The 23,334-nt window shown below is 38.2% G+C and overlaps 1 protein-coding gene across 5 annotated transcripts in view; it reads left to right on the top strand.

Annotated features, from left to right (window-relative positions):
• The window catches only part of ALS2 (alsin Rho guanine nucleotide exchange factor ALS2), a 56,489-nt gene that overhangs the window by 31,578 nt on the left and 1,577 nt on the right, over nucleotides 1–23,334 (top strand). For 4 of the 5 annotated variants that reach the window (XM_070421848.1, XM_070421850.1, XM_070421851.1 and 1 more), the window contains 22 exons: nucleotides 1,045–1,110; nucleotides 3,275–3,437; nucleotides 5,331–5,462; nucleotides 5,873–6,001; nucleotides 6,846–6,916; nucleotides 7,295–7,361; nucleotides 7,689–7,891; nucleotides 8,006–8,071; nucleotides 9,076–9,174; nucleotides 9,651–9,815; nucleotides 11,132–11,243; nucleotides 11,451–11,528; nucleotides 12,658–12,791; nucleotides 13,697–13,864; nucleotides 15,680–15,797; nucleotides 15,943–16,100; nucleotides 17,854–17,976; nucleotides 18,441–18,617; nucleotides 19,493–19,538; nucleotides 19,978–20,039; nucleotides 20,562–20,711; nucleotides 20,947–21,043. In XM_070421848.1, the coding sequence (XP_070277949.1) occupies nucleotides 1,045–1,110; nucleotides 3,275–3,437; nucleotides 5,331–5,462; nucleotides 5,873–6,001; nucleotides 6,846–6,916; nucleotides 7,295–7,361; nucleotides 7,689–7,891; nucleotides 8,006–8,071; nucleotides 9,076–9,174; nucleotides 9,651–9,815; nucleotides 11,132–11,243; nucleotides 11,451–11,528; nucleotides 12,658–12,791; nucleotides 13,697–13,864; nucleotides 15,680–15,797; nucleotides 15,943–16,100; nucleotides 17,854–17,976; nucleotides 18,441–18,617; nucleotides 19,493–19,538; nucleotides 19,978–20,039; nucleotides 20,562–20,711; nucleotides 20,947–21,043 (2,584 nt within the window). The remainder of the gene's footprint in view (nucleotides 1–1,044; nucleotides 1,111–3,274; nucleotides 3,438–5,330; nucleotides 5,463–5,872; nucleotides 6,002–6,845; nucleotides 6,917–7,294; nucleotides 7,362–7,688; nucleotides 7,892–8,005; nucleotides 8,072–9,075; nucleotides 9,175–9,650; nucleotides 9,816–11,131; nucleotides 11,244–11,450; nucleotides 11,529–12,657; nucleotides 12,792–13,696; nucleotides 13,865–15,679; nucleotides 15,798–15,942; nucleotides 16,101–17,853; nucleotides 17,977–18,440; nucleotides 18,618–19,492; nucleotides 19,539–19,977; nucleotides 20,040–20,561; nucleotides 20,712–20,946; nucleotides 21,044–23,334) is intronic. The other variant, XM_070421853.1, reaches the window with a different exon arrangement.

Genomic DNA, 23,334 nt, shown 5'->3' with positions numbered 1-23,334 from the left:
TCTTTCAGACACGAAAATAACATAATTTGAAACCAATTTACTTTTTTGAGCTAAATTTTGTTAGTGTGAAGGTTTCAGTTTTTAGTAGTATAATTTTTCTTTTTTGACTTATATTCAGTGCAATCTATTTCAGTTCTTTTTCTTCTCTGATACTTCAGAATTTATGCTTGAAATGCTTTTTTTATTTTGATACATTGGGCTATTTTTTAACATAATTTATTCATATAGATGAAGCAAGTAAATTTTTTTAATTACTTTTAAATATGTTTTTATTGATTTCAGAGAGAGGAAGGAATAGGGAGAGAGATAGAAACATCAGTCGGCTACCTCCTGCACGCCCCTCTGGGCACTCAACCCGGGCACATGCCCTGACTGGAAATCGAACCGTGACCTCCTGGTACATGGGATGATGCTCAACCAACTGAGCCATACTGGCTGGGCTATTTCTGAATTTTATAAATTATTTTTAATTGTGGTAAAATATATGTAACATAAACTTTACTATTGTAACCATTTTTTAATATGCTCTTATTGATTTTTTTTTTTTTTTTTTTTGAGAGAGAGAGAGAAAGGGAGAGGGAGAGAGAAACATCAATTGCCTGCCTCCTACACGCCCCCTACCAGGGATCGAGCCTGCAACCAAGGGCATGTGCCCTGACCAGGAATCAAATTGGTGACCTCTTGGTGCATGGAACCATGTTCAAACCACGTTCAATCTTATTTTCTCAGATTTGTTACGTTACTAACATTTATCTACCAGATAAATTCTAGCATCTTCTGCATAGCTTTAGGTGTTTTTTAAAATTTCTTATTATGTTAGCATCTTTACTAAGATGGCTTTTTCCCTCCCCCTGATTTTGTGATTATCACATAACCTGCCCTTCTCTTCAGTTCTTTATAGTTCATGAATGTTGATATCATAAAAATGCTGAAACTCGTTGGAGAGATGCCAAGAAGTACCTGTTCCGCATGCTTGTTCGAAAACTCTGAAGAAGTAGTATGCACTTGAACACTAATGTACATGTGTTTTCTTTTTTGCTCAAGGTATTGTACAGCTATTACACATTTCCTGGTTATGGGAGGATTCCAGCTGCTCGCTAAGCCTGCCATGTAAGCAGATACCTTCCAGTTATCATTCATATAGTGTCAATATTTGAAATTATTTTAAAGTATTCATTTTAAAAGAGCAGTTTGAGAACCTCTAGACTTTAGAGTCTAGAGCATAACTAGTGAGCCCACGTGGCAGTGTGGGTCTTGGATGATGAGGCTCAGGCTCTCACCACTTAGCTGGTTTATCACTTAGCTGCTTACCTCAGGCTAATCTGGTGGGTTCATCATTATATAGAGTTTATAATCATCGTTATTATCATTGTAAAATATACATAACATAATATTTATCATTTTACCCTTCCTAATTGTACCCTTCTCTGGCCCATGTTTTATAAATCATCACCATTACCTATAAACAAGACTTATTTTAAATTATCCCCAACAAAAACTTTGTACCCATTAAATAATGAGTTACCTTTTCTCCCTCCCCACAGCCCCTGGTAACTTATATTCTATTTTCTTTTTTATGAATTGCCTATTCTATAAGAAATCATACAATATTTGTCCTTCTGTGTATGGCTTATTTCCTGAAGCATGTTTTCAGAGCTCATCCATGTTGCATATACCCAAATTTTATTCCATTGTATGGCTGAATAATATTCCATTGTATATATACATTTTGTTTATCCATTCATCTGTTGGTGGGCATTTGGGTTGTTTCTACCTTTAACATGTTTATTGTTTGGGTAACTAGTACAAACCTAGCCATGTAAGGGAAGAGCAGTATTGCCACTATTAGGTCAGCAACACCCAAGAGAAGAGAAGCTAAGCAGTTTCTGGTTCAGATTTCCTGAGAGCATACCAGGGCCCCTTTGGGGAAAGTCTCTAAGCAAGGAAATAAATCCTGAAAACTAATGGGGTTCACAAGAGTTGGGACATTTCTGTCTAGTACTGGGCATTCAGGAGAAACATGGTCAGAGAGAGTATGTGTTCACCATGTAATTCGGCCTTCTCTCGGGAGCAGGTCAAAGCAGAACACTTGTAAAAGCTTAAGCGAGTGTCCTTAGACATCTCAGCAGCACAACATGGAGGCAGAAGCAGAAACAGTCACACAGCCAAGAACAAATAAAACTCTGGGCCAGTTCCCCAGGGCACTCTCTCTTAATTGCGTTATAAAGAATCCAGTTTGTGCCATTGAACTTTGGGGTTCCTGGAAGTTATTACACATTTTTCCATCTTTCCACAATAACATTTCATAGTTTCTGACTTAACATTTCTTTGTTTCATAGTTCTCTAAGGGATCATAAAAGGATTCATTCTTGCCTTATTGTGTGACATTGTCTTATTTGAGGCCTTGTAGCTTAGAATTGTAGTATAATGCCCGTACAGCACTCAGGCCTGGCACATAATAATTGCTCATTAAGTGGCAGATAATTATTATTCTGGCACATGAATTCTTGCTTTTTTATAAAAGCATTTAGTCTAGTGAGCATAGTCTCAGTGGGCACTGACCAGCATTAAAGTTTGCAGTAAATTTTTAATAATGAACTTATATATAAAATTGAGTATGAAAATTAAATGTTGGCTGAAGTTTGAAATGCTTTAGAAGATCTCAGCATTGAAATATTTGCATATAATTTGCTTTATTATTTCCTGTTCGTTATAGTACTGGTACCTATAGATTTATTACTCTCCTGTAATAAACTCTTATTAGGTGACCGACACTGACAAAAAAGGAAGAAATTAGAAGTATTTTAACATTTCATGCCAATTTTTGTGGAGCAAAGAGTTTTGTTTTTCCTCCAGTATTTCTGTTTAGCACAACTGATTAGAGCAGTTAGTCTTGCCACTTTTTGCTGTGACTTTGGCTTAGAAATTAATAGATAATGATGTTAGCTGGTCTTCAATTATTCCCTGAAACTGTGGATTGCATGAGTTATTTCCTAGAACATGAAGCACAAGTCTGAGATTAATCATCTCTATTATGGAGTTACTGTTGCTACCATTTGCTACTTTTCATACTTTAAAAAATTCCATCTTATAGGCAGGGAAACTCTTTTAATTATATCTGGCTTATTTTATTGTATTTATCGTCTACTATTCCATAGCACCTAAAAATGTGCATTCTGAGAAAGGTAGAATCTAGTGAAATATTTTTATTCCTTATCATGCATGTTGTCATTACCAAAATGATTAACTTAACCTCTTTTTGTTCCACCTCCAGTGATTTCCTAAATAAAAACCAGGAGCTGTTGCAAGATTTATCAGAAGTGACTGATGAAAACATCCAGTTGATTGAAATACTGAATACTTTGTTTTTCTTGCCAACTAGACGACTTCATAATTATGCAGAAGTTTTGCTAAAGCTTGCTACTTGTTTTGAAGTGGTAAGCCCCATATATACTCACTTTGGACTCTTGGGAAGCCAAGGGTCATAGTTTGTTTGCTTGCTTATTTGTTTGGATTGTGCCACTCTACAACCTGGAATTCCACTAATTTAATATTTAGGCTATAGTTTAATTAACTTTATTTTTCTTCAGGGAAATGAAAGAAAAATGTATAGCTGTAGGTAAATCTAGTTTTCTTTGCGGTGGATTCAGTTTCCTCTCAGGATGTTATTGAGATGAATTGCACTCATGTTATGAAACTGAGAGCCAAGTATGAGTGCTATTCATTCAATAGATGTTAAAGTTTACTGAGTGCATACCGAGTACAAGTTACACAGAGCTTTCAAACCCTGGCTCTCTGTATCAACAACACACATCTGTAAGGCAGTGGAGTTGCCACCTGTCCTGGACTCATGGTAGATTCATAGCAGGTATTTAGGTCACCATGGCATATGCTGTGAGAAATCACAGTGTTACAGGATTTTGTCATATGTTAGCTGGTCTACTTTCTGTATAAAATTAGTTAGGTGGAATCCTAGAAAATTAGCACTGCTCTAGGATGTGGGTGTATGATAAAACTGGTCCTAAGACATTCGCCTTTGATGTACTGAAATGTACAGTTTCATTTCATTTCCTGTGTTAAGGGCTCTAGAGAAACCATGATGACTTCAGGGTTCCTTATATTTTAATCTTGTTAAACTCTGTGTCTCCTTATCTGGACAGACTTCAGTCTCCATAGTGACCCAAGAACTGATGTAGGCTTTCTACATTTGATCCTACTGGGGTCCTGTAGGTGATTTTTTTAGTTTAACCCCACTGGCTTAGTTTTAACAATGAAGATTTGAGCTACACAAATAACCCAATGAGATACAAATATTACCTCAATATCTCCTCAATTAATTGAAAACCTTCCCTCCTAGAAAATTTGGAATTGTTTAAAGAGTAATATTGTTCTATTTCCAGTCTCAAGGGTCCACATTCTATGTAAAATACAGACTCCATAATCACATACCTTTTTTGTTTCTTCTACCCTGTTTCAGAGGAGAATATCCACAATTATTTAAAATGACTATTAAAATACTCCTTCCTTTCCCAACAATATATTTTTATAAAGCAAGATTTTCTTCATATATTTCAACCGTAAAAGATTAAATGCAGTAGCAGCTATCATTTTTTAAGCCAGATGATAAAGAAATTTGAAAAAATGTAGAACAATGCCACTTTTCTCACTAAAAAAATTTTTTTGTTTTGGAAAATTTGTTATTTTTTATTTAAAATATTGTATTGCCCAGCCAGCGTGGCTCAATTGTTGAGCATCGACCTACGAACCAGGAGGTCACATTTCGATTCCCAGTCAGGGCACATGCCTGGGTTACAGGCTCGATCCCCAATGTGGGGTGTGCAGGAGGCAGCCGATCAAAGATTCTCATCATTGATGTTCCTATCTCTCTCTCCCTCTCCCTTCCTCTCTGGAATAAATAAGAAAGTAAAAATAAAATGTTACTGTATTTGAAGTAAATTAAAGATAGTTTTATTTCTCAACTGTACCTTCTAATATGGTAAATATCAACAGATATAACCCACATACGCAAAATGGAGGGGACGTGAGAACAAGACATTTGAAATTCCCAGTCTATCCTGAGTTTTCTGCTGCTCTACTCACTAATAATTACCGGTGTTTGTTTCTTCCCCCCTGGAGTTATTTCTCTATTTCTTATGTATCTGTATGTTACAGAATTTTCTGGAACCATTCTGCTTTTTACTCAGCTCCATTTAGTATACCAGCAGGATTTCCTCCCTAAATTTAATACTAAGTATCTGCACCACATGGAGGCGACAGGTTCTGGACAACTGTTTTATATTATTTTCCCTCTTTGATATATTGGCCTCTAGACATCTCCAGAATACCAGAAACTGCAGGATTCCAGTTCTTGTTATGAGTGTCTTGCTCTCCATCTCGGCAGGAAAAGGAAGGAAGCAGAATACACACTGGGCTTCTGGAAGACTTTCCCGGGGAAAATGACGGTAAGTAGGCCATGCCAACTGCCATTACCTCAGCTAACAGCAGGCATATCCATAACAGCTGCCACCATTTTCTCCATTCCTCACTCATTGTGGTGATAATGCTTTAATGAACCCCTTTTCAATTGTGGTCTAAGGACCACAGCCATGGATGTTCTAAACATCTCCTTTCCTCATTCCTAGGAATCCTCTCTGAACATGTGTCTCACCTTCTTTTGTTTGTTTCAATCTTTTGCATCTCCTTTGGTTGCTAATTTTATGGGATATTTGGATTGCATTTAAATTTAGGTTTAACACCAAGCTAAGCTAGGACCAACAGGTTTTCCTAAATGTATTTTTGTATATTTTTTATTTTCCCTTTGCATATTAAAGTAATTTTGGTGATTTGATTTTGTATTTATTTTTAATTCCAGGATTCCTTAAGGAAGCCAGAGCGCCGACTGCTGTGTGAGAGCAGTAACCGAGCCTTATCTCTGCAGCATGCTGGGAGGTTCTCTGTGAACTGGTTCATTCTCTTTAATGATGCCCTGGTCCACGCCCAGGTAGGCTGGATTCCTCACCTTAAAAAACACTGAAAAATGGAGTACTCTACTTATTTAACTAGGGGCCCAGTGCATGAATTCATGCATCTTGAAAGGAACTGTGGGCCGTAAGGCTGAGGTAGGCACAGGGGCAGGTCTCAGCCCATCTTCCGTGACCCCGCCCGGCCCCCCAGTCTCCTGTCTGCTGGCAGCCCCGCTCCCACCATCACCACTCCCACGCGCTGATGGCGCCAAACGATCGGGACTGGCGCCGGGCACCGGCAGTGGGTGCGAGCAGCGGCTCCAGCGCTGGCTGCGGGTGTGAGCGGGCAAGCGCTGGCAGCAGGTGTGGGTGCCGGGCGGGACCGCAGTGTGCAGAAGCAAAGAATTTTCAGTAACCACCAGAGGCTCGCCCCTATGACAGCAACCAGCACCCTGCCTTGGTCTGGCGCCCGCCCCCCCCCCACCATCCCTCCAGGGCCAATGCCCGCATGTTCCGCACACACGCCCTGGTGGTCAGCGCATGTCATAGTGACCGGTTGTTTGGTTGTTCTGCCGTTCGGTCTATTTGCATATTAGCCTTTTATTATATAGAATTATACCATCAGTTTGTGTTAAAATCTGTTGTGATTTCGCTGAAACTTGAATGATAGAGAATACTTAGCTTGCGTCTCTAATATGAGCCAGATTTCAGGGAGCTTTTTTAGTTTACATCTTGAAAGTGAGTATCAGCCATGTGACAGGGTCCTTGTTATGGGGACTATTTGGCTGAGATAGTGGCACCATGTGGACTTAGCCATTTGAAACAGGTTATGCAGCACAGAACATGGGCTTTCTCATATGTGTCTTCATGTTTTTGTTTCAGTTCTCCACACACCATGTTTTCCCTTTGGCCACCATCTGGGCAGAGCCCCTTTCTGAAGAAGCGGGTGGTGTGTAAGTGTGCTCCCTGCCCCCACCTCTACCCTAATTCTCTCCTCTGTTACCCTGGTTGTTCCCTTAGCTGTGAAAAAAGGCTTAGGAGGCCTCTCCATTCTGCATAATGAGGCTTCCCCTCCCAGCATGGAGATAGTAAAGCGGCTGTTGTGACAGTCATGACAGATCATAAGAGATGGAGGGCTTCTCTGTTGCTCACAGAGCGAAGTAACGGTGTCCTTTCTCCCACTCTGGGAGGAAAACCCGCCCATGGCTGCATTCTCATTTAATTGACTTCTGCTCCTCTTGAAATAAACAAGTTGCTTTTCATGTGGGAGGACTGAAATCGTAATGACAGGTTCTCATACCTACTGGTATTTATCCTTATGAATGTTTTAGGAATGGCTTAAAGATAACAACACCTGAAGAGCAGTTCACTCTCATTTCATCAACACCCCAGGAAAAGGTGAGTCCAGTATGCTATGTGCTTTCCATCTTTGACTTCGATATTCCTGTCTCTTATGATAGAAAAAACGAGATACAGGTGGTTCTTGTTTGGCTCATGATCTATAATTATGTGATAAATCTTCATTAAACTAAGACTACAGATTTTTTTTAATGTGATTTAGTTTTAAACATATAGCAGTGAATTCCAAGAGCCAGTCAGTATTACTCAATAAGAAAAGCACTAGAAGGCATAAAAATTATTCACACCAAGGACAGCTAGCAGGACTTAACGCAATGCATGATGAGTTACTGCCTTAAGCTTATTGACACTTTTTTTTGCTCCTAGACTAAGTGGCTGCGCGCAATAAGCCAAGCTGTGGATCAGGCTTTGAGAGGGGCGTCTGATCATCCACCTTACGGAGGTGGCAGCAGCATTCAGAGGCAGGAGCCGCCCATTTCACGCAGTGCTAAATACACTTTCTACAAGGATCCTCGCCTGAAGGATGCAACCTATGATGGACGCTGGTTTTCAGGGAAGCCTCATGGAAGGTGAAAATGTTTAAGATTTATGCCTAGGGTGAGGATGATAGTCTAATTACTGAGAAAGGAATGATTATCTGAGACATTACTTGACATGTATTATTCTTTGCTTATGCATTTCAGAGGGGTTTTGAAGTGGCCAGATGGAAAGATGTATTCTGGCACGTTCAGGAATGGCTTGGAAGATGGGTAAGAAAATTGTGTAAAACATGAGAGTAAATTCAGCTTCAGTCACAAGTTATGTTACTTTGTGTTCAGAGTCATTTTCAAAACAAGTAGTAGATTTTTGTTTTGTTTACCAGAAATACAGACCATGTAATTAAGCTCTCTAATGCAGACGTGTGAACACGAAGCTAGGAATCTAGGATGCAGCCTTGATTTACCTAGAGTGAATCAATGACCTGTTAAAATGGGACTGTGTTTTCTATCCATTTCTTGGTTGTGAAGACTGAGAACCTTGGGCAGTGTTGATGGTGAGACTGTTGGAATAGTACTGCCCCCTGTATACAAAGAACATACAGAAATTTTCCTTTCTGTTGTTTTAAATCATTTTAATTTCTGTGAGATGCTAAAGGGAAAATCTTCTAAGTTCTATATTATCCTATTGGTACTCAATGGCATTACTTTTTTATGAGCTTGTCATGCTTTCTAATCCTTAAATATATTTACATGATGAATTAATGGCAATGAATTATTTTGTATTATGTTAGAGAAGTAATTATTTTACTAAATATTATTATATAGATCGGGTAGGTGATTTTGTGTGTGTGCGATAATATAAGTTTTTGTGATGTCTTTTAATTTCCTATTTGCTAGAACTTTAGAATGAGAAGAGGCTTTAGATAACCTGATTTACCCCCCCTTATTATACAAGTGAGGGAACTGGGTACCAGGACTTATCCAGGATGATGTGGCTACTAAGTGGCAGTGATAGACCTAGGACACAGGTTTTCTGTTTTTCCTTGGACCTGGGATAAAACATTTAATCTCTCTGCATAATGGGGTTGATATCTCACTCCTTTGCTATTTGCCCAGTAGCTTAGGTAATAGATACAGCGTAAACCAAGACTCCGTATACCCCTTTCCTCCTATTGGTAAATCTTCTCTCCTCCTTGTTAAAATGTTTACAAGTGTCTACATGCAAAAGGTAACTATGTCATACATGTATCTGCTGTTTTTCATTCTCCTGGCAGGTATGGAGAATACAGAATCCCAAACAAAGCACTGAGCAAAGAAGACCATTATGTGGGCCATTGGAAAGAAGGAAAGATGTGTGGTCAGGGAGTCTATAGGTAATAACATTGGAAAGGTTGTAGGACTTTTTCAAAGAATCATGTAAATTTAAATGTTTGTGTAGCCAGAATTTTCAAGGAGTAAATTTTCTTTGCTCTTATGTCTGAAACTGTGTAAAGTCTTTTTTAAAAAGTTCAGCCTATCTATCACAAGATGAAAATACTAGGTTTTTATTTAGTTCTTAACAAAACTGTACAAACTTTATAAGCCCTTTCTCATAGGCTCTCCTAAATGTCTTGCCTATAAATTTATGTTTATTATATGACTTTAATATGGACAAATCTATCATTCTTTCAGAGATCACTCATTTCATTTTCCTATTGGAAATGAGATTTGATTGGTGGAAAATAATCATATAACTAAATTGGTATAATTACCAGTAAGACATGACTATACTTTTAAGTTTCCTAACTTTGCAAAAATAATCATCAAAATTAAATGTGATGTGATGTTTATCCATCCCTTTTAACCACAGTTATGCCTCTGGTGAAGTGTTTGAAGGTTGTTTTCAAGATAACATGCGTCATGGTCATGGTCTGCTACGAAGTGGAAAATTGACTTCCTCTTCTCCCAGCATGTTCATTGGTCAATGGGTAATGGATAAGAAATCAGGATATGGTGTCTTTGATGATATCACAAGGTACAGTATTCTGCTTCTAATCTCAAAGTATTTCTCCAAAAACAGTGATGATTTTATGAAGGCTAAGTGTCTTAATTCGACAGTGTTGGGAAAAATTTTAATAAGACTTGTCGGACATCATTTTATTCATTTCCTTGTGAACCAAACTATAGGTTATTCTTTATATTGTCAGGGTCATTCAGAATTAAAATTGGTACCATTTTTCTTAAAGCTTCACACATAAAAAGCTTTTAGTGTCTCAAAGAGGCTACCAAATCATTAACTATTATGCAAAGAAAAATCTGTAATGAAATTAGTAGATAATAGGGGTAGACAGTTAGAGGGGAAATTCCATTTGCATTCCTAGCATGGTATCTAAGTACCTTTTGCTCAGGTCTTCCTCTCAGGCCAGATACTTGTCACCATGCCACAACCCAGATATCAAGCTTCGTTAAATTCATGTAAACCTTGGGGTGGTGTGCAGTTCTTTTGACTCCATATTTGACTTGACCTGATTTGTCTTTGGACTTAATTATGTACTCTTTTCCCTTCATGTTGTTGTCATCATGTGAAATTTTTTAAAAACTTGCTGTTGCCCTGGCCAGTTGCTCAGAAGTTAGAGTGTCAGCCTGTGACCAATAGGTTGCAGGTTCAATTCCCAGTCAAGGGCATATGCCTGGATTGTGGGTTTGATCCCCAACCCCGGTCAGGGCACGTGTGAGAGGCAACTGATTAATGTGCCTCTCTCACATTGATGTTTCTCTTTCTCTTCCATCCACCCCCCTTCCCTTCCACACTCTAAAAAAAAATCAATGGAAAAAATAGCCTGGGATGAGGATTAACAAAAAAAAAGTTTGCTGTTATTCCTAAAATCCATGCTTATTTAATAAGGAGTTTGTACTTATTTTGTCTTTTTAGTGGAGATTAGTAAGATTTCTCTAAGTTTGAGTAGGTGAAGCCTGAGCCTTCTTGTATGATAAACCTCATTTCTTTTTTCTCTCTCTTTTTTTGGTTACTAAACTTTTGGGTAATAAAAAGCTGCGTAGGTTTGAGTTTGCCTATCACATTTTGAATAGTTATATATTTTAAAGTTATCGTGGATGTCCGTGGAGTAGAAGCAGATCTATGTCGGGTGGACTAATAGTTAATCCCTGAAAGAACATTGCTCTGAGGAAGATGCCTTTTGCTATCGCATGGTCTCATGTTTGAGGCGATGGAATTAACCACTTGAACTAGAAAAATTGAACACCTAGGGTGATGCTTGGTATCTTTCATGTGATGATTGTTTTTTCCCACCTCATCTTTATCATTGATTTTTCATTTCTCTTTCTACGAAGGGGGGAAAAGTACATGGGAATGTGGCAAGATGATGTATGTCAAGGGAATGGTGTGGTAGTTACCCAGTTTGGATTATACTATGAAGGCAACTTTCACCTTAATAAAATGATGGTGAGTGGAATATTTACACATAGTTTCTATTGACTTTTTTAAACTCCTATGTTATTAACTTTTAAAATTATTTATTAATGTTCTACCTTCTTAGTACTATTTTTCTTGTCTTTAAAAGTATGTAAGGCTTTAGGGAATATGACTGCATGTACTCCCAAGTTATCTGCATTTTATGTATTGTGATTTTTGTCTTGTTTCTTTACCTAGGGAAATGGGGTTTTGCTTTCTGAAGATGATACGATCTATGAGGGAGAATTTTCGGATGACTGGACTCTTAATGGAAAGGTTGAAAACTAACTTCCTTCTCTCTCTCTCTAATACAATGCTACTCATTTTCCTTGACTTTTTAAAAAAGCTAACTTCATAAAATTCACCTGTTTCAATGATTTTTAGTAAGAGTTGTACAACCATCACCACAATCCAGTTTTGGAGCATTTTCATGACCATCTCCTGCCCATCTAAAGTCACCCCTCATTTCTAACCCACCCCAAAGAACCTCTAGTGGACTCTATTACTCTATAAGTTTGCCTGCATATAAATAGGATCATACCACTCGTGGTCTCTTCTGTGTGGGTTCTTAATAGCACAGTGTTTTTGAGGTTTTCCCCTCAAACATTGATGTGAGAGAGGCACATTGATCAGTTGCCTCCCGCATGTATCCCGATTGTGGTTGGGGATCAAACCCGCAACCCAGGCACATGCAGTACTTCATTCCTTTTTATTGCTGAATAGTATTCCAAAACCACATTTTGTTTATCTCTTTTTTCACCAGTTAATGGGCATTCTATTATTTCCAATTTTAGTGTAAGCATGTTTTTATTTCTCTTGGGTAGATGCCTATGAGTGTAATTGCTGAGTTGTATGGTAAATTGATAATTAACATATTATGAAATTGCAAAATTGTTTTCCCAAATGGCTACAGCATTTTGTATTCCCCCCATCATTGTATGAGGGTTCTAATTTCTCCATGTCTTTGCTAATATTTTTTATTTTCTGCTTTTTTTTCCTTTTTTTGACATTCTAGTGGATATGAAGCGTTACCTTGTGATTTTAATTTGCATTTCTCTTAAGACTAATGATGTTATATGTCATTAGAGCATATTTTCACATGCTACAAATTTGCCTCTGAGCACTCTTTTGGCAGCGCCCCATGCATTTGTATAAATTGTGTGTTCTTTTCATTCAGCTCAAAATATTTCACCAATTTTTTTCTGTGAGTGTTTTTTTTAACAGGGTTTATTTTCACATACTCTTTTTTGCACATGCATATACACACAACTAAAAAAAAAGAATTGGGGGTTGGTAAAGAGTAAGTTAAAAAGGGAAATGTTAACCATTTGGTGCTCTTTTTTCTCTTGATTTTTTAAATTGAAAATACTTTTTCTAATTCCACATTTTCTCTGACTTTACCTAGGGAACACTGACTATGCCAAATGGAGATTACATTGAAGGCTATTTTAGTGGAGAATGGGGATCTGGCATAAAAATCACTGGAACTTACTTCAAGCCTAGTCTGTATGAGAGTGATAAAGACAAACCCAAAGTTTTGTGAGTAATTAATGTTAATTCTGGATTAATTATGAATGTTTTGAGTTGTCTTGCTTTTATCAAAGCTGGTTAATATTTTAAATGTAGAACAAGTTTTTGAAGGTTTCTTTTTTTTTTTAACAAAGTATAACCTTGAATTGTCAACTGACACTACTATGGATAGCGAAATCTAAAGTCTTGGTTTAGATTAAAGCCTTAGAGCACTGAAGTTTAAAATGAAAGTTCTGTATGTGGGAATAATACTGCTGTTAATGGTGCAGGTGCCCAAGTTGATTAAGAGAGGGCATTCTTAAATGGAACCCTTTCACAATTTGATTTGGAAAGTAAAGATCAGGCATGTATACATATAACAAGTGAAACAGTATACTCTGCACACATGGAAAAGAAAGTTAAAATCTAAGTCTCTAAGTTATGTTATGTTCTCCTGACAAGTTTTTGGCATGTGTATATTTTCCTTTATTGATTCCAGCTTTAGCTTTGTTTTTGTAATTTGGTAGCATCTCAGATTCTTTGTCCTGATGGGAACTTGATACATGTTTATTCTTAGAGTATTATTAGAACCCAGTTTCCACGCATTTCACCATTCCTATCATGAGTTGAGCAAAGCACAGAAAGTCCTTGTTTTAACAGGAATCAACTTTACAAAATCAACTCTGTAAATGGAGAAAGCAAAGGAACCCTTTTTGTGTGCTTTGTACTTAACAATTCATAGACTTTAGTGTCTGATGAACATTAAGTAGTTAAAAACCATCTCTTTACAATTTGTATTCAGTGTTTTTAAAATAGAACCACCATCAAATCTAGGCAGTGTTGTCACAGAAGCACTCCCAGTTGTGTATTAGTTTCTTTTTAGGATTTTTGCACAAGAAAGGTGATTAATAAAAGCGTGGTATGACTTTTTATAGCAGGAAGCTAGGAAATCTGGCCGTGCCGGCTGATGAGAAGTGGAAAGCAGTGTTTGATGAATGTTGGCATCAGCTGGGCTGTGAAAGTCCAGGCCAAGGGGAAGTTTGGAAAGCATGGGAAAATATTGCTGTGGCCCTGACTGCGAACCGGCGCCAACACAGAGACAGGTGGGTGAATGCCTGCCCAGCACAGGGCAGAGCATGGGAGGAAGATGAAACTTAAAGCCCACGAGTAGTCAAGGCTTGCCACACTTCCCTTAAAAATATAATTTAATTTAAAAGTCAATGCTGTACTTTCTTGGGGGGGTAAGAGTGATAAAACATCCCCCTCTCCCCCCTTATCTTCTCCTGAACTCAGCTGTAAAACCCACACCGAATACATGGATAGCTATTTGAAAACTGAAAAGTAAGTATCAGCTAGTGTACTGGGGAAGAACATCTGCGTTCAAAGGACCATTGAACCAGTCATGAGTTTACCAGGTTTTTACCGTAAATATCCCTCCCCCCGAACACAGTGTAACCTGAAACCTTGAAGCGAGCACTGTGTTACTGTAGATTGACAGAGATCCAGAAAAGACCCTCTGCTTTGGCTCAAGATGCGAAAAAGAGACTCCTGAAGCTCAGAGAGAGTGGAGGAGATACACTGGGCTTGCTCTCTCTCCTCCATTTTCTCATGCTCCAGCCTCCACTACTTCTGTGGCAGGGCAATGCCAGCTGCTTGAGAAGCCATGACGGGAAGCTCGCAAGAGCTAAAAGTCTTGAGGAAATTCTTTTTAAAAAAGATATATGTTTTATAGATTTCAGAGGGGAAGGGAGAGGGAGAGAGAGAGAGAAACATCAATGATGAGAGAGAATCATTAATCGACTGCCGCCTGCACGCCCCACACTGGGGATCCAGCCCTGACCTGGAATCGAACCATGACCTCTTGGTTCATAGGTCGATGCTCAACCACTGAACCACACCAGCCGGGCTCTTTTTCTACTTTTTCTTATCCTTTTCTCCTGCTTTTCTTTTCTCCATCTGCCCTTTTTCATATCCTTATTTTTTAACTTAGCCAGTAACTTCCATAAGCATTGCTGAGCATTTAAGTTTGGGTCTTTTTTTCTGTATTTGGGATAAATGGGAATTGATTATAGTGTTTCATTCATGAAGGTCATGATTTTTATCCTCTACTCCATCAGTAGAAGAAATAGAAACTCCCAGAATTGACTAAAACTGGGCTTGCCCTTGTGTGTGCTGCAGATGGCCAGCCCTCACTGACAGCCGGTTACTGTGGGCATGGACACTTTAGGTCTCCAGTGAACCCTGATGAGCTGTTGTTGAATGTTCCCAAGGAGTGAGGATGAATGAACTTTTACATAAAACCATATCTTATTTGTATCTCTAAAATAGTGTAAAAATAATGATCGTGTATTGTTTCTATTTTCTGATTGGTTATAATCTAGTGATAGAGCGCCATTACCAAACATTTCTGCGGATTATAAGTAGTGTGTTTGGTCTTAGCCTCTTGGTGCAGAGCTTCCCTTTACCCATAATGTGCTTGCCTCACCACCTGCGGTAGCATCCTCATTATCTCCTTACTTCTTGAGCTCATTTTTATTTCTTCCTTTGCCCTCTGATTTGATTTCTTTTTTCCTTCGCTCTTCCTTTCCCTTTTATTCCATTTTTCTCTCATCAATGACAAATCTATCACCAGTTTTTTCTTCAGGCTGACATAGTATCTTCTAACACCATGGTTTATAGGGGAGTAAAATCTTCCTTAATTTCTTGTTGTTATGAAGTAACCTTAAATGCTGCTTTGAATGACTGTTACATAAACTTAATAGCAGGTCAGTTGCCGTATATGTGCTCATTTGGGGCAGACGCTGTTCTAGATCCTCCATTTTATCCTTTAGTTGTCAAACCGTGTTTTACGTGCACATTACAATCATCTTGCTTTCTTGATGTGAAATTCACAAGAGGCTTTCTTTTCCCTTTTATAGTCCAGAGATACTAAGTCGTTCACAGACTCAGACACTAGAGAGTTTGGAATTCATTCCTCAGCATGTTGGTGCCTTCTCAGTGGAGAAATATGATGACATCAAGAAATATCTAATAAAGGTAAAACTAGAGTCAAAATTGCTCTGGGCTTGTGGATTAATGATGCAAAACCACACGTATCATCCAAATCTACTCACTGCTCATTTTTGTCCTAGTCCTGGTTTTGCTTCTATGTATTTTTTTTGTTAATTCTCTCCCTGCTCAGGCCTGTGACACTCCTATGCACCCCCTGGGCAGGCTCGTGGAGACACTGGTTGCTGTGTACAGAATGACGTACGTGGGTGTGGGAGCCAACCGCCGGTTACTGCAGGAGGCTGTGAAGGAGATTAAGTCCTACCTTAAGCGAATTTTCCAGCTGGTGAGGTAAGAGATCTTTCCATGAAAAGGTGGCAAGTTGTGGAATACTGGTTTATACTCATGTTTGGGTATCTTTGCCCTGAATCTAGAGATTACAACTTTGTGAAGAATCATTAATGTTTTCCTTTATCACAGAAACTATTCATCAAGAAAATGGTTTTGTGCCAGAGATCCTTAAATAGATTGAATCATGAAAGTACATTTTTACTTTTATGTTTATGCTATAAATATAAAAAAAAGAAGAACCTTTGCCATTGTGAATTAATTTCCTTTATGTCTTTCTTACTCATTAAGTATAATACAAGGCTAAAATAAATGTGTTATTTAACTGTAATTTTGGTATGAAATAGAGTAGTCTTATTTGGATTTCATCTCTAGGTACCATCACAAAGAAGATAAAGTCTAACATGAAGTTTTGTCCCTGAGTATTTATGTCCTGTTCCTTGACAACAGTATCATCTTTGTTCATTTGCGCAACAAATATTTATCGAGGGCATCTCTGTGTTAGCCACGATTCTAGCTCCTAGGGGAATTTATCAGAATGAAACAACACACACAAAACTTTTTTGAACTCTGTATTGTCCTGGAGCTTACATTGTAGTGGGAACAGAGTAGATAAAATATACAATATGAATGCGACAGGGAAAGAGGATGGGGCTGGGGTAAGATGCTGCCGTTTAACAGAAGGTCAAGGAGGCCTGACTAATAAGGTAATATCTGAACAGAGACTCTGAAGGAGGTTAGAAAGCGGGCGAGTAAGCATTTTTGGAAAGTTTTAAGGCAGTAAGCAAATCTGGAACTAGTGACATTCAAGATCATTTACTGGGTGTAAGCCAACAAAATATTATGTTGAAATAATTATGCAAAAGTTTTTCAATTTGTCCCAGAAAACTTTCTTAAATATATGTGGAAATGTTTCAGCTTTTAGGGGCATTGTGATCTAAACGACCACTGGGTTGTGAGCATTTCCTCTCTGACATTAGCAAGGGTATAATGAAGATAAGTTCCTGACCTTCGTTAGCTTTACCAACCATAAAATTAGGGGGATGAGTCTACAAAAATAGAAAGATTGCAGACTGTCTTTAAAGAGCAAGGGTCACAGTTAAAGTCTATAAAAATAAAGAGGACAGTAAACTTGTTCATGGTAAAACCTACCATTTGAGATTGGAGATAAAATGTAGGGCAAATTCAGAGCCTAGAAAAAAATCCTCAACAATTTGGCAGTTTAATCACTTGAAGATTTTTTTTCAGCAACTTGGCTTTTTATATAAATATTGAAAATTTTTACCTGAAACATATAATTTTATTAACCATTGCCACCGCAATAAATTCAATGAAAAAGTTTTTTAAATACTATAATAATTGAGTTTTCATTTTTTCCTTAACGTTGGACATTTAGTTTCCACTGATATTTATACTCTGAGAATAATGGTCTCTGCTCGAAGAGTTTATGCAGATTGACCTCAGATGGGATTTTCCAATAAAAGAAACATAAAGATCGGAATTCTTCATTCTTAAATAACTAGACAGGAAAAAGCCATAGCACATGAAGATTTTTAGTGGTATTATTCATTATCAGCACTCTTAATTTTATTCTGTGAGAAGCATCAGTTAAGAAGCTCAGACAACTAAAATATTTAATTGATATAAAGTTTGATTTCATAGGTCCTTAAATAGATTAGATAATGGGAATATGTCTTTACTCTTTCAGCCTCTCTGGAGGTGTAATTCTGTAATTATATGTTTTATTACTCCTTAGGTTTTTATTTCCCGAGCTTCCTGAAGAGGGCAGCACCATTCCTCTCTCCGCTCCTCTGCCCACAGAAAGGAAATCCTTCTGCACTGGGAAGTCAGATTCCAGATCCGAATCCCCAGAGCCGGGGTAAATGGACTTGGTGGAGATAGTGAAGAAAGGGGGTGGCGGCCAAATGACGCCAGAAAAGATGGTTTCTCTCAATCTCAGCTTCCTCATTTCTAAAGTGATGTGGTTGGACAGGTGATCTCCGAGGTTCCATTTAGCTCTCAAGTTCATGAAAGTGCAGCCGCAAATGACTGGGCACAAAGGCTGCTGGGGAGAGCCACCTCATGCTGACCTAGAATAATCACCGAGAAATCATCTCACAGTGGAAACCACGCCGGTTTCCGGTTAGATTTTCTGAGTTACGAAAAGAGGTCACAGTTGGTCCAAGACAAAACTCGGGGGCTAAGCTCCTCATGTGAACTCCATATGTGAAAATAGAGTAATATCATAGCTGCTCCTTTCCTCAGAATTTCCCATATCTACTTTCAACTTGGATTCTGCATTGAGTTTTAATAGGAATGATTCTCCCTCTCCACTGTTTGTAGTTACGTGGTAACCAGTTCTGGGTTGCTGCTTCCCGTGCTCCTGCCTCGGCTCTACCCACCATTGTTCATGCTCTATGCCCTGGAGAACGACCGTGAGGAGGACGTTTACTGGGAGTGTGTTCTGCGACTGAACAAGCAGCCAGATATTGCTCTGCTGGGCTTCCTTGGGGTGCAGAGGTACGTACAGCAGTGATGGGTGGAATCAAGTGGTTTTAATTTAAAATGGAAATACCATTATCAGGAATTGAGTACTTTGATATCTAATTATGTATACAATTTACAGTTTATTCACTTATTTGCATATCTGTCATATTTCACAAAATAGTGATATTTAACAATCTTTATTTTTGAAGATGGGTATGGACCCCATTGTTCTTTAGAACGTATTTTTTATTTGTGTGTGTGCATGCTTTATATATATATCAAATTATATACATATAAGTTATCATACCTGATATTTTGCAGTTTTTAAAGCAAAATATATATACATTCATATTTTTTTAAAAACCTAATTGTATTCAGTCTTAGGCATGCTTCCTTCTCTTCTTGTTCCTTCTCCCCCATACATAATTTCTAATTTAAAAGTTTTCACAGTGCTCTTTTTTTGAAAGGCATTGTTTCTTGTTATTCCAGGAGAATACTAAGTGATTATGCTTTCTTATGCTGTAGTAAGGCTGATCACCCCAACGCCCAATAATTATATATTTGTGCTATCAAAAAAGAGACTAAACCTGAATTGGAAAGTAAATCTTTTCAGTGGGGAGTAATTTAATAGTAAAAATGAGATAAATAAGACTGAGTAAAGGAAATATTTTGGCCATTGTTAGGTCATATTCATAATATATAGGGATTTTAGAGTATAGAATAACAGATCCATAAGGGACATGATAGACCTTAAATTACTTCTGGAATGTTTATTAAAACTTGACCTGTCTGTGGTACAGTTATTTTAAATGGGGACAGGAAAGCCAATATAGCCATCACCTGTTTTTATGGTGATTAATTTACCACAAGTAACAACTTGTATTGACAAAGTATGGATTCCATTGCAGGAAATTTTGGCCAGTGACCTTGTCAATCCTTGGAGAGACTAAAAAGGTATAGTAGATTTTAGTTTCCTTAGCAACTGTGCTTTTCTTTGGAATGGGGGATTTGAGATACTAGAAATTTCCACCTTACATTGGTAGAATAGTACCCAAGCATGAATTATTCACCAAAGACCTGCACTCTGCCATCGGTATTGTTTTATTATTACTGTAAAAAATAGCTTTTCTGCCCTAACTGGTTTGGCTCAGTGGATGGAGCGTTGGCCTGCAGACTGAAGGGTCCCAGGTTCGATTCCAGGCAAGGGCACATGCCTGGGTTGTGGGCTTGATCCCCAATAGGGGACATGCAGGAGGCAGCCAATCAATGATTCTCTCTCATCATTGATGTTTCTATCTCTCTTTCCCTCTCCCTTTCTCTCTGAAATCAATAAAGATATATTTTTTTAAAAAATAGCTTTTCTCATTGAGCTTCGTAAATACTCTTTTTGCAGGTTTTGCCAACCACAAAAGATGCTTGTTTTGCCTCAGCCGTGGAATGTCTACAGCAGATCAGGTAATCTCTTATTTGTTGGGAAAAAACACATAAAGTAGTGGTTAGTCTATTAAGATATTAATGAGATCTTATTTTTACTTAAGCTCCAAGCGCCCCTCCCCTCCTAGATGTTGTCAAAACAGCCTGGAGATAAGAAAGGCTCTTTTGAGACATTCTGTTACCTTTCACTCTACAAAGCCCTGGTATTGTCAAAAGTGGAGCGCCTACCCAGAAACTTACCTATATAATCACATCTTTAGCCAAATGGAAATTCGCTACACTTCCTCAGAGAAGAGCACATAATATGAAAATAAGATCCACTTGGTGAAAGGAGATGACATGTGACTTAGTGAACTCTTCCAGGTGAATCGTAGATTGTTGGAAGCTTCTTTTCTCAGAGAACCATCGGGTTACAGAGGTCACCCCTTCCAGCGACTCATTGTGCCTGATGTACCTCAGGAGGGAATACTCTCAAAAAATGAATAGCAAATGGCTCCAGTAAGAAAATTACCAGGTATATTTTTGTCTTTTTTCCCCCAACAGCACAACGTTTACCCCATCAGACAAACTGAAAGTCATCCAGCAGACTTTCGAGGAGATCTCTCAGGGCGTGCTGGCGTCTCTGCAGGAGGACTTCTTGTGGTCCATGGACGACCTGTTTCCTGTTTTCTTATATGTGGTGCTACGGGCCAGGTGACCAGTCTTTCTGACTGTAATATTAGTGACCGCTCATTTTAACATGTATGCCTTTTGCTTTTTTTGAACTGATGACAGGAATATGCTCCCCCCCACTAAAAAAATTCTATTTCTATTAAACCATTCCACTATGTCATTACCTCTTTGTCGAGCTATTCTTTCTTTCCCCCTCAAATAGATTCAGAAGGAAGATGTACAAGAAATGATTCGGTATCTTTTTCTCGTTGGGCAGGATTAGGAATTTAGGCTCTGAGGTACATCTCATTGAGGATCTAATGGACCCATATCTTCAGCATGGGGAACAGGGCATAATGTTCACTACCTTGAAGGTAAGTATAGGTGTTATTTAATACTACCTTAAAATCTACCCTTCAATTACCATATTACAGATCTGTCATTAGCCAGTTTTCTTCTTTATATAAGTTTAATGCAAACATTAAGTGCCTTTAGAGCACATATCTTCTTATATAATAAAAGCCTAATATGCAAATTGACCGAACGATAGAACAACCGATTGCTATGACGTGCACTGACCACCAGGGGGCAGACGCTCAATTCAGGAGCTTCCCCCTGGTAGTCAGTGCGCTCCCACAGGGGGAGTGCCACTCAGCCAGAAGCTGGGCTCCCGGCTAGTGAGCACAGTGGTGGTGGCAGGAGCCTCTCCCGCCTCTGCTGCAGGTGGATCAGTAAGGAGTGAGGGGTCCGGACTGTGAGAGGGCGCAGGTCGGGCTGAAGGAACCTCTCCCCCCACCCCCCAGTGCACGAATTTCGTGCACCAGGCCTCTAGTTGTTAATATTTTAAAATATGATAATATATTAAGGAGATTGACCAATCAGTCAATTATTCTCTAAAATATTAAAGCAAATTATTCATCACCCAATCTCCCTATAAATTGATAATTCAAAGTTTTATAAATGTAGAGCATCTATATAAATGTAATCCTAGAGAAGAAACAGAAGGACTCATAGTGTCTAAAAAGTATCTGGGCTGTTTAGTGGAACTAAGGTAAAACCAGCAGGCAGTATGTAGAGAATGAATAAGAACAGCATCTTCTTTCCCCCCAGGTGTTACTGTAGCCACTAGGTACAAATGAGGTTCTCTGATCTGGGCTCTCTAGGGATTGTTGAAAGTCATTTTGCTTCCCCCACCCCAATTTTTCTTGGACTGTGGTAGAATCATTCTGAAGTTTATTGGAAGAACAACAGAAAGAAAATGACAAAAACTCTTCTGAAAAAAGAAAGGGAGAATAGGCCCACTCTTCCAGTTAGTAAAATGTTACAGAATTATAATAATTAAGATAGTATATCACTGTTACAGGAATAAGCAACTAAGTGGAAGGGATAGCTCCCATATAGACATTATAATGAAAACTTCACATATAAAAATGGAAACATCAGACAAAAAAATAGAAACGAGAAGTTTACTTCATAAATGGTAAAGTCGCCCTAACCAGTTTGGCTCAGTGGATAGAGCGTCGGCCTGCGGACTCAAGGGTCCCAGGTTCGATTCCGGTCAAGGGCATGTACCTTGGTTTCGGGCACATACCCAGTAGGAAGTGTGCAGGAGGCAGCTGATCGATGTTTCTAACTCTCTATCCCTCTCCCGTCCTCTCTGTAAAAAATCAATAAAATATATTTTAAAAATATAAATAAATAAATAAATAAATAAATAAATGGTAAAGTCATGGGATAGCTTACTAAGAATTTTGGAAGGAGAGTGGAATCAGGTGGAATCACCAGTATTGCAAATTACAAGTGCTTTAGGGTTAAAGATAGAAAAGGGGAGAAAGAAGGAAAGGCAGACATTAAAATGAGGGGGAAAACTAGAATTTAATGTCAGATTTCTGCATTGGGTTAATTTTTTAACTTTTCAACTGAAATACCATTTTTATTAAATAAACTGAAAAAGGGCGGTGGGAACTGGGGAAAATACTGACCACCAATGACTTATTAACTACCTATGTTATTGAAGAGCATCTCAAAACATATCACCAAAGAAGAAGCTGAATTATTACACTTACATTAGTCACCCTTTTGGAAAACAGCTGTTATTAACATTGATGTCAACAACATCAAAAATGTTTGTGGAGTTTGAGTAGTCCTACTCCTGGAGATTTATAATTAAAGAATGGGAAACATTATGTATTATTTGGATGAGGTGTTGTTTGTAGTGTGAGTAACTCCAGGCCAGGATACTTTCAGAATCACCAAGGGATGCTTTTTTAAAATGTTCCTAGAAATTCTGACTCATAGGTGTGGAATGATGCTTAATCTGCATGTTTACCAAACATGATGATTCTGATCATGGTTATTTGTGTATCTTATAATGAGCAGCATTCTCTAAATGTCCAATTAATAGTGGCTTAGCAAATTATAGTATTACTTAGTGAAGAATATTATACAGCTTGTAAAAAGTTTTGTGTTTTTTTTTAATTAGAGGGAAATGCATAAAATTATATTTCTATTAATTATAGCTAGGCAATATAGACATTGGATCGGAGACTGGAAGAGAACAGGGAAAATGAAAGCAACTGATTTTATTGGGCCATCAGAATGAATAAGGGATAATCTTTCTTTAGTCCCATGTGCGTTGCTATGTTTATGTAATTTCTTTCAAAGT

The sequence above is a fragment of the Myotis yumanensis genome, unplaced genomic scaffold (genome assembly GCF_028538775.1).
Source record: "Myotis yumanensis isolate MYYU_CA2020_CCGP unplaced genomic scaffold, mMyoYum1.0.hap1 SCAF_8, whole genome shotgun sequence".
Lineage (NCBI taxonomy): Eukaryota > Metazoa > Chordata > Mammalia > Chiroptera > Vespertilionidae > Myotis > Myotis yumanensis.
The sequence above is the reverse complement of the archived record's forward strand: the minus strand, read 5'-3'. Positions and strand labels throughout refer to the sequence as shown.